Raw genomic sequence first — 9,713 nt, forward strand, 5'->3', positions numbered from 1 at the left:
GAAGTCATGGGGGCTAAACTGGATTGTTGACGGCCATTTTGTTTAGCCTTCATAGAAGGGCTTTGAGCACCAACGTGACAAATGCTTGAATATTATGTCACAAAGAAAACCAAAAAATATCCTCGTTTGTCATAAAAGCTTTCACTAATCAAACGTCTTTGTTTTTGTATCCACATTTCACTTTTTAGACAGAAAATAGTTTGTATATTTTATGCGAGTCGGTCGGTCACCGGAAAATGACTTCGTGTCCCAAAATGCTTTGTGGTTGTGACGTCATTGCGTCGAAAGCTCGGACGAGAAGGCAAAATGGTCGAAGCGGAAGCGAGCGCCGACCCGCTGGACGCGCTGCTCAGCGGCGTCGCTCAGGAAATCTTCGACCGAAACGGCGACGTGACGCGGGAGGCGTTAAGAAGTCAACTTTACCCTGAGGCCACCAAGCAAGACTTTGAGGCTCTCTACGACAAAATGAAGGCGCTCCTTAAGGTCAGAAAAGGGCCGAGTCCGACGTCCAAACCCCTTCCGGTCGAAGAGACGTTCATGACGTTGATTTGTATTATTTGGATATATATTAGCTAGCTAATTTTCCATCTTTTCGAGTTACTTCCGGGTTGAGTGAACGCTGGCGCGTATGGCTGCTGCTGCTCACCCGCAGACTCTGACTGTTAAGTGACTTTGAGAGTTTTGAAAGGCCATTAGAAATTAAACGCATTATTATTATTATTATTATTATTATTATTATTCGTCCTGGGAAATTTGGCATTCTTGTTTATACCTCGAGATTTTGCTAAATGACCGAGCAGTCGTGATGTCACCGTACGTGATGGCGTCACGCGGAAGTAACGTGGAGCGTCATTAATAATCATAATAATAATAGTACATTGTTCAGGAAGGGCATCCGACGTAAAAGCTTGGCCAAAACAAACATGCGTATCATACCTCTGAAGATGGAGGTTACTGATTCGCTGTGGCGACCCCTGGAAGGGAAAAGCCGAAAGGAAAAGAATAATAATAATACATTGTATTTATCAGCACATTTCAAAACTCTCAAGGCCACTTTACAGTCAAGGTGGGTGAGCAGCGGCAGCCACACGCACCAGCGTTCACTCAACCCGGAAGTATCTCAAATAGATAGAAAGCTAGCTAGCTAATAGATAGCTAATAATGATAATAATAATAATACATTTTATTTATAAGCGCCTTTCAAAACTCTCAAGGTCACTTTACAGTCACAGGCTGAGTTTTTTCTGTGGGGGAGCAGCGGCAGCCACACGCTACAGTGTTCACTCAACCCGGTTGTAACTCAAATGGGTAGAAAGCTAGCTAAGAATAAAAATATATTTCATTTACAAAAAAAACATCAAAATAATATTAGCTATCTAGCTAGCTATCTATTAGTTATCTATTAGGTGGCTAGCTATCTTTCTATCTACATATTTGAGTTAATCTGGATCGAGTGAACGCTGACACATGTGGCTGCCGCTACTCACCTGCTTATATATGAATTGTATTATTATTATTATTATTATTAGTAGTAGTATTAGTATTTTTATTATTACAAGTGCTCTTCAAAACGTTGAAGGTCACTTCACAGTCACAGGACAAGTTAGATATTAGCTAGTTGGCCAATAGATAGCTAGCTAGCTAATAGATAATACATTTCATTTATAAGCGCCTTTCAAAACTCTCAAGGTCACTTTACAGTCAAGGTGGGTGAGCAGCGGTAGCCACACGCGCCAGCGTTCACTCAACCGGGAAGTAACTCAAATAGATAGAAAGCTAGCTAGCCAAGAAATAGCTAATAATAATAATACATTTCATTTATAAGCGCTCTTCAAAACTCTGAACTTCACAGTCACAGGACGAGTTAGCTTGCTAACTAGCTATTAGCTAGCTAGCTAAAAGCTAGCTATTTGAAATGAGTTGGCTGTTGAGCATTGGATATTGGATTGGATATGCCTTTTTTCGTCTCGCAGTAGAGAAATTTACATTTCACAGCAGCAAAGTGATGCAAGGAATGTAAGTAGGAAAATAAAATACATGAGCTGCTGTAAAGGCAGCCACTCTTGCGGCGCCGTCTTGAAGTCAAAAGAACAAAAAAAAAACTAAATACCAAATAACATAACAGCACAAAAACAATGTGACAACATAAAGACGCAGAGAGTCATTCATTCTTAAGCACTTTCTGTACCCTCTTTGTGACATGAAGCAGTTCTAGATGAAAGAGGAGAGAATCAAAACGTCTTTCCACCAGTGGATCAAGGACATCCTGGTGGAACGTGCATGTCGACTACAAGCTAAAGGTTAAAAGCAAACACGCAGCTGTAGCATCCATTGAGATTGTCTCACATCTCCTGTCCCACATAAATCCGCTTCAATTCCAAGCCGCAACAGTTCCACATAATTTCTTCTTATCGCGGGCTCCTCAAGCCAGGTCATGAATTGACAGCGTTAATGCCCCCCCAACACCCCCGTTCCAGTCTATGGCCGCCGCCGATATGGACCACGCCCAGCTGGAGGCCTTCCTCACCGCCCAGACCCGCAAGCAGGGGGCAGGCGGCGTCACCCGGGAGCAGGCGGCCGCCCTGGCCCGCTTCTGGAAGAGCCGGCGCGGGCGCGTCCGCCAAAGTTTGCTGGCCCACGGCCGCTGGGAGCCAGCCCTCAGGGGTCTTTCCTGGAGGCTGGACCTTCAGGCTGCGCCCCTGCACGGTGGGGCGGCAACCCTGGCCCTGCTGGAGCTGGAACTGGGCAGTGGCGAGCGGGTGAGCGTTTCCCGGATGGGACTTGTTTTCACTAAGTGACCCCGATTTTGCCCCGCAGGAGTCGGACTTTGTGCGCGTGGAGATGGATGAGCGCAACGTACGGGGCATGCTGAACAAAATGGCCGCCATCCAGGCCGCCATCGACGCCGTCGCTCAGCGCGCTTGACGCAGGAAGTCCCGGCCCGGAAATCCCTTTTTTCCCCCCCACCAGCCTGCTTCCAAAATGGCCCCCGGACAAGAAGCTTGAAAATAATGTCATTTGTATGCGCCTTTCAAAACTCTTAAGGTCACTTTACAGTCACAGGATAAAGTTTATCTGTGGGTGAGCAGCGGCAGCCACATGTGCCAGCGTTCACTCAACCCGAAAGTAACTCAAATAGATGGAAAGCTAGCTAGCTAGGAAGCTATCTATCCAGCCAGCCAGGTAAATAGCCAGCCACCTAGATAACCATCCAGCCAGCCAATAGATAGAAAATAGCTAGCCAGCTAATAGATAGTTAAAAGATAGCCAGCTAAACAGTCAAATAGATAGCTAGCTAGATAGCCAGCCAGCTAGACAGCTAATAGATACCAAATAGCCAGCTAGCTAGCTAATAGAGAGTTAATATTTACAATAAATAATAATACATTTCATTTTTAAGCGCCTGTCAAAACTCTCAAGGTCACTCTACAGTCACGGGATGAGTTTTTTCTGCGGGTGAGCAACGGCAGCCACACGCGCCAGCGTTCACTCAACCCGGAAGTAACTCAAATAGATCGAAAGCTAGCTAGCTAATTCGTAGCTAGTCTGACAGCTAATGGATAGCTAGTGTGATAGCCATCCAGATAGCTAATAGATAGCAAATCGCTAGCTAATAAGCATGTGAGCAAAATTGATAACAGTAGTTTAAAGGACAACCAACGTCACTTTTTTGTTTTTTAACTGACGCCAGAAAAACGTGTTACAGCATCTAAAATACCAGTATGATAATTATAGTCAAATGTAAAACACCAATAAAAATGACGTAAAGTGTCCAAAATCTGCAAAAAAAAATGAGCTGCGAATTGGGCATTTTCAGAAAGTCCCGCCCCCAGTTCGTGACGTCACGCCAAGACGTCTTGCATTGCTAGTGAATCAAAACAATGGCTTCAGATTCGGAGAATGCTTTCTCTCACCCAATCTCTCACCCAAAAAAGAGGCACAAAATGGCGACCTCCTGTGGCCACCTCCGTTTCCTCGGCACTCAACCCGGAAGTAATTGAAGGATTATTTAAAATTATCAAAGTCAAAAAAATTCAATGTCAGCTTTATTGCCAAATATGCTAATATAATAATAATAATTTGTTTAGTTAAGCCTTTGACATGGTATTTTACTTTTCTCAATGATATGTCATGATGTGTGTCTTCCGCCATATTTACTTGGCTTGTATAATCTGATATGCAGAGTGAACCAAATTCATTCTTGGGGCCATCTGTTAACCTTGATGCAGTGTATACTGGAGACTCTTTGGAGACAGACTGATAAAAGGTAGGAATTGTTTTGGAAGAATGCCGCCTCGGTGTCACGCCCGCCCTTCTGATGAAATAAATATGTGTCCATGATGTGAACACACTCGTGATCATGCGGCCATTTTCTATAAATCATGTGTTCGGAATATTCTGCAAATAAACCCTTCAAAGGGACTGTTCATCGACTCCAGGTTTTATTTGGATTACCAAAATACTCATCATCCAATATTAACGAACACGTGGAGGAGAGAAGGCCACTCTCCTCCAACATAATAGATAGCTAGCTTGCTAGTTGGATAGCTAATAGATAGCTATCTAGGAAGCAACCTAGATAGCTAGCTAGGTAGCATGTTAGATAGCTAGATAAATTGCTAAATAGCCAACTAGATAGTTAGCCGGGTAGCCAGCGAGAGAACTAACTAGATATCCAGCTAGATAGCTCACAATGCAAGGAAAAAATCTATTGTGAATTAAGTTTGAAACTATGATTAGCGCTTGTATGCGGAAATAATTTATATGAAAATAGAAAATAATGGGGAAAAAAATCGCGGAATTCCGTGATGTACATTAAAAAAAATCAATGAAACATTAAAACAAACTATTAAAACCCCGTGCATAATGACAACTTTCTGTCTGGTCAAAGAAAACAATTTCAAGACAGTCTTTTTGGGTCATTTTGCAGGCCGGACCATCTGAGAGAAGGAAGGGTTGCGCTGCTGTGGGTGTGGCCACAGTTTCCTGAGTCAAATAGCTAGGTAGCTAGCTATATAGCTAAAATATAGCAAGCTAGATAGATCGATAGCTAATAGCTAGCTAGCTAATATGTTTCCTGACTTAGATATGTAACTAGCTATATAGCTAATAGATAGCAAGCTAGATAGATGGCTAATAGATAGCTAGATAGCTAATATGTTTCCTGACTCAAATAGCTAGGTAGCTAGCTATATAGCTAATAGATAGCAAGCTAGATAGATAGCTAATAGCTAGCTAGCTAATATGTTTCCTGACTCAAATAGCTATGTAGCTAGCTAAATAGCTAATAGATAGCAAGCTAGATAGATAGATCGCTAGCTAGCTAGATAGCTAATATGTTTCTTCACTCAAATAGCTATATAGCTAACTATATGGCTAATAGATAGCAAGCTACATGGCTAATAGCCAGCTAAATAGCTAATATGTTTCAGCTGTTTGAGTCAGGAAACATTCGCTATCTATCTATCTAGCTATCTATTAGCCCTCTATCTAGCTTGCTATCTATTAGCTATATAGCTAGCTACCTAGCTGTTTGAGTCAGGAAACATTAGCTAGCTAGCTAGCTATCTAGTAGTGGTCTAGCTATCTTTTTGCATTACATCCGGTTGAGTGAACGCTGGTGCGTGTGGCTGTCGCTGCTCACCTGCAGAAAAACTGATCCTATGATTATAAAGTGACCTTGAGAGTTTTGAAAGGTGCTTAGAAATGAAATGTATTATTATTATTATCATCATCTCGTTTCCTCAAATTAACGCACTTCTGTGAGATTGCTCGGATGAGGCCAAAATGGTTGATTTGGGGGGCCACCCCCCCCTGGTGGCCGTCGGTGACACAGTGGCCAATCAGCTCGCCGATGAGCCTCAGGTGTTGGCCCCGCCTGCCTGCCAATCAACAAGTAGAGGCCGCATGGCGGCTTCCTCTTGGCATTTTTCAAGACAATTTCAAAAGACAACAACGACCACAACGAATTCCAACCCAAAAATGTTAGCTAGCAAAGCGGCAACGCTTCCGAGTCAAACGCTGGCCCTGATCTTTGTGCTCGGGACTCTGTGGACCTCCTGCAAGGTGCAAGTAAAACCGATTGACAAGCTGAGTGTGTTTGTTGATCTGTTTGGCAATTTGGTTTGAGTCCATCTTTGCACGTTTCTGTTTGGTTTTTCAGCTTCAAGAGGACGAGGCTGAACAGACCTCCGGTCAGTCAAACACGGTCGTTGTGGTTTTGGGTTGTGATGTGGGACGCCTGACGGTGTTTGATGCGCTCCCCAAGGTGCGGCGGCTGAAAGGGGCGGAGCTTTCTTCGCCCTGAGAAGCTGCCACCGGCGTCTCGGCGGCGAGCAAGGGGACTTCTTTTCACCTGACTACGTTTGCGCCAACCCCCCGCTGTGGTGCAACTGGAGCATCCGGGCGCCCGCCGGCAAGCGGGTCCACCTGCACCTCCAGGACCTGAGCCCCGATGACGACTGCCACCTAAAGCTGGACCAAATCTTGGTGGATGAGCCTGCCGGCGCTCCGCGTCACCGGGTCCTGCGGGGTTGCTGGCGCGAGGCTGTGTACGTGTCACGGTCCGACACCCTGCGCGTGGTACTGCTGATTGCCGGCCGGCCCGCTCGGCAGTACCGGGGTTTCTACGCGCGCTACCGCGCCGTCGGCGCTGACGAGCCCTACCGGGGGCCCGAGCTTGGTCCGCCGTCTTTGGACCAGAACGAGCGGGATCCGACGGCTGAGGAGTTACCTGAATTTGAAGACCCCAGTAAGGTGGCGTCCGTGGGAACCGACGCGGGTGCTCAGGTGAGATCGCTTCGAATTCTAGCGACCTAATGCTTGGCACGGTCTTCCATGGCTCTCGCCTCGGTTCTATCCGGTTCTCGACTTGGTTTATCACTGCTATGAAAGTCGTTTTTGGACCCCTACAAAACCTTGATTGGTGCTGAACTGGATTCTTGACTGGTTCTTCATTCATCCTGCTTCCCATCCCATTGACCAATCCCTTCGTTCTTCGTTTAAAGTTCTAACTTTGTTCACGTTCTTGTCTTTGATTAATCGGTTGTGTCCGGAATTGCTAGTTGGAGCTCACGCAGCCGTCCGATTCGCCACACGGAACCTCACGGGCGGCAAGAGGAGCCCCCCGAATGCTTTCGGATTCTTCCGACCTCGCAGGAGCACTGCACAAACATCCGAACCCGTTCCCCGGCGGCTCCCTTCACACTCCGACCGTCGAACGCAGGGATGCCGGCCCGGGTCCCGAACCGCCGGAAAACCGACACCGGCCCGCCGATGCGATGCGAAACAAGATGGAGGTGGTGGATACAGCATCATCCACGAAAGGACCACAACCCGAGAGGACTCTTCTGACCCCCAACTTGGTGGAACCGCTTTCGGATCACCGAGGGAAGCGTGAGTGTTCTGGAAGGAAAACGAGATGCCAAACGTCAGAATTGGTCATTTTTTTGGTCTCAAGTTTGGGTCCATTTTGCCTGCAGCCAACGTCTGGAACGCTTCTCAAGTTCTACATGAGCCCGGCGGTGAGTCCAAACCGGATCGGGGGCCAATCGCTAGGCCGTCTTACCTCACGTGCGTCCACCGCCACGTCCAGATCATCTGTTTGAAGTATCAGTGGAGGTGCAGCTGAGTCAGGAGCACCAGCCCCACCGGGAGCATCCGGATGGATTTCTGATGAGGTCCCTCAAGGCTCTGGTACGGGGCCCCTGGTGTTTTTCAAGAATCGCGTTGACAAACCTGCAGGAACGACTTGGACCTGTTCTCCAGGTCCTGCAACATCTGGACTCGGGTCACCCTACCTTCAGCTTGACCTTTAAAAGAATTAAAAGGTCAGTTTTCCACCGGCCCACCTCACTTTGGGTATGAGGTCCGTCCGATCGGGGAGTCAAGGCGTTTTCTGGGGCGGGGTGTCCAGGCTGCGTGCGGGAGAACTCTACATCATGTGGCTGAACGCGGGTCGCGGGCGCAGTCGGGAGTCCTCCGCCGTCCACCGGGACCTCCACAAGATGGTCGGAAGCGCCCTGGGCCCAGCCGGAAACCCGCTCGGTGCCGTCGTGGCTTCGGTTTCTGTCGGTGGTGAGGGTCCTCGAAGCCGTCGCATCTCCCAAATGTGGTTCTGGTCTACTTTTTTGACTTTGTCTCCCCTTCACGGCCCAAAAACCGCAGACGTCAACGAATGCGGGACGCAATTGGCGCTGTGCCACGTCAACGCCGACTGCTTGGATCGCTTCGGCTCGTACGGGTGCCGGTGCAAAGACGGCTTCCGGGACGCTGCGCTTTCGGGCCCGGCAGGAAGCGTCTGTGTGGAACGCCGGCCGGCAGGTCACCACGCCGCCATCTCATCTTCTTCATCTTTTGGCCGACTTTGGCTCGACTTTGGCTCGCTGTCTTCGGGCGTCCTTGACAGGTTGTAGCAGTGGCCCGTCGGGTGAGACCAAAGGGGTCTACGTCCTCTTCTTCCTGCTCAGCTCGCTGCTGATGATGTCGCTGGCGGCGGCGGCGGCGTGCGTCTTTTACAGCCGCCGCCGAGGCAGCTTCCTGCTCAAAGGCCGCTCGGACGCCGCCGCCGTCGCTTCGGACCCGCCGCCGCCGCCTCCGCCGCCCGCCAGGGGGCCACGTGACGCCTGGGTCCTACGCAAGGTGCGCACATCCCTTCATTGTCTTTCTGGCATGAAACGAAGCATTCAAAGATGGTGCTGAAATATTGACGGGTGGCTATCTAGCTATCTGGCTGGCTATCTAGCTGGCTAGCTATTTGCTGTCTATTAGCTAGCCGTCTATTTAGCTATCTATCTATTTGCTATATAGCTATCGCATAAAAAATATCCAGTGACTGTAAAGTGTCCTTGAGAGTTTTGAAATGTGCTTATAAATGAAATGTATTATTATTATTATTATTGTTATCTAGCTAGCTATTAGGTAGATATTAGCTAGCTAGCTAGCCTTCTATCGATATGAGTTATTCCGGGTTGAGTGAACGCTGGCGTGTGTGGCTGCTGCTGCTCACCCCCAGAAAAAACTTATCCTGTGACTGTAAAGTGACCTTGAGACTTTTGAAAGGTGCTTAGAAATGAAATTTATTATTATTTCACTCATCAAAGCAAAATGGCAGTCGAGTCCGTGACGTCACCAGGGAGCGACGCGCAGCCGCCAATCTTCCTTTACTTCGCTTCAGCCCGCTGACGCCCTCCGTTGACGTCTACGCCGGCTCGCGGGAAGGCGTCAAAAAGTGACCATCTGAACTGTTTAGCACCTTGTACTTGTTGCAAAAAATAAATAATAATAATAAAATCACATCCGCTCAGCTACAAACGCTTCCTCCAAATGTTTTTCTTCATTCTCTTCAGTCAAATGTCATTCGTTGACCTGTCTTCCGGTTTCGGGGGGAGGAATTATGAAGAGCATTTGGAATTTCGGAAACTTTCAAAGCATGGTTAGCTTTTGAAACTAGCTAATTAAGTAAGCTATCAAGCTCGTATAAGGGTTTGAAAATGTGGTTTTAAACTGGGATGATCGTTTAAAAGCTTTACGGCGAAGTTTGCATTTGAAAGTCAAGGGCGAAACGGTCTACGCTGGTGTTTTAAAGGAATAGATTTTGACAAACAAAAATTTGGATCAAGAAATGAATGAATTAGTCGAATCGCTCCGGGCACGTGACCGTGGGAAGTGAAAGCGCGATTCGAACGCTGCGTGAATTCGCGCTCGTCACGTGA

General features: G+C 47.5%; 2 protein-coding genes across 2 annotated transcripts; both read left to right on the forward strand.

Annotated features, from left to right (window-relative positions):
• The first annotated feature begins 274 nt into the window (after positions 1-274).
• On the forward strand, positions 275-3,729 carry commd1 (copper metabolism domain containing 1). Its single transcript, XM_089007139.1, has 3 exons — positions 275-483; positions 2,478-2,759; positions 2,818-3,729. The coding sequence occupies exons 1-3, from the start codon at positions 307-309 to the stop codon at positions 2,923-2,925; spliced, it is 567 nt and encodes a 188-aa protein (XP_088863265.1). The 5' UTR covers positions 275-306; the 3' UTR covers positions 2,926-3,729.
• Positions 3,730-5,534: 1,805 nt separating this feature from the next.
• On the forward strand, positions 5,535-9,295 carry LOC148892133 (uncharacterized). Its single transcript, XM_089006225.1, has 11 exons — positions 5,535-6,072; positions 6,164-6,194; positions 6,269-6,789; positions 7,065-7,395; positions 7,482-7,523; positions 7,595-7,695; positions 7,768-7,829; positions 7,916-8,076; positions 8,167-8,322; positions 8,408-8,640; positions 9,102-9,295. The coding sequence occupies exons 1-11, from the start codon at positions 5,788-5,790 to the stop codon at positions 9,231-9,233; spliced, it is 2,055 nt and encodes a 684-aa protein (XP_088862351.1). The 5' UTR covers positions 5,535-5,787; the 3' UTR covers positions 9,234-9,295.
• Positions 9,296-9,713: the final 418 nt, after the last annotated feature.

This window comes from Hippocampus bargibanti, linkage group LG10 (assembly GCF_051943395.1).
Source record: "Hippocampus bargibanti isolate YZ-2025 linkage group LG10, ASM5194339v1, whole genome shotgun sequence".
NCBI lineage: Eukaryota > Metazoa > Chordata > Actinopteri > Syngnathiformes > Syngnathidae > Hippocampus > Hippocampus bargibanti.